This window comes from Mandrillus leucophaeus, unplaced genomic scaffold (genome assembly GCF_000951045.1).
Source record: "Mandrillus leucophaeus isolate KB7577 unplaced genomic scaffold, Mleu.le_1.0 Scaffold306, whole genome shotgun sequence".
Classification (NCBI taxonomy): domain Eukaryota; kingdom Metazoa; phylum Chordata; class Mammalia; order Primates; family Cercopithecidae; genus Mandrillus; species Mandrillus leucophaeus.
This window is the reverse complement of record NW_012103210.1, coordinates 1,062,276-1,063,101: the sequence shown is the minus strand read 5'-3', so window position 1 is coordinate 1,063,101 and position 826 is coordinate 1,062,276. Positions and strand designations below refer to the sequence as shown.

General features: G+C 43.7%; 1 protein-coding gene across 1 annotated transcript in view; it reads left to right on the top strand.

Annotated features, from left to right (window-relative positions):
* Nucleotides 1-826, top strand: part of RPA1 (replication protein A1, 70kDa) — a 77,634-nt gene that overhangs the window by 61,007 nt on the left and 15,801 nt on the right. The window contains 1 exon segment of the mRNA XM_011987281.1: nucleotides 694-786. Within this exon segment, the coding sequence (XP_011842671.1) occupies nucleotides 694-786 (93 nt within the window).

Genomic DNA, 826 nt, shown 5'->3' with positions numbered 1-826 from the left:
AAAGTTGTGCATTTACTTGACCCAGGGGCGCCACAAGTGTTCAATCTGTGAAAAATGCCCTGTCTGTCACGTGCAGTAAAGCAAAGCACAGTAAAGTGAGGTGCGCCTATAGTTGCAGCAGAGAGTATGACCAAACGGCTGCTGAAGCCTGAAATATTTACCATTCGGCCTTTTACAGAAGCAGCTTGCCGATCCCTGGCCTAAACAAGGAAAAGGTGAATCTAGGCCTAGAAATGACTGGCGTGTTTTTAACACGGGAGGAATGACTGACGTTGCTGTGCTGAATTTGCGTGGTCCGCATTCTGTATTTCCTAGATCTGTGGCCTTTGGAGGATCACAGGATCAGGAGAAACAAATCTTTGTCTTTCATACAGTCTTCAAGCAAAGAGGAAACAATTTCACTTTTGATTAACTCAGTCTAGTTTAGAATTAACTCTTTTATTGTTAAGGAATTATATGCCTTAGAACTTGGCTGATTAGAACTTGGCTTATTACTTTCATGGGTTTTGTACTTGGCACATGTGATTTCTAAAACTACAGAATGAATTATTCCCTGTGATCATTTGTGATCTTGAGGATTGGAATATATAAACACTTACCACCTAAACGTAAGGGCAAGCTTTGAACTGCCTCTCAGTCTGATCCCGAGTGGGCTCGCTGCTCTGTGCCTCACGCCATTCTTTTCTCCCGAAGCCGGACTACTTCAGTTCTGTGGCCACAGTGGTATATCTTCGCAAAGAGAACTGCATGTACCAAGCCTGCCCGACTCAGGACTGCAATAAGAAAGTGATTGATCAACAGAACGGATTGTACCGCTGTGAGAAGT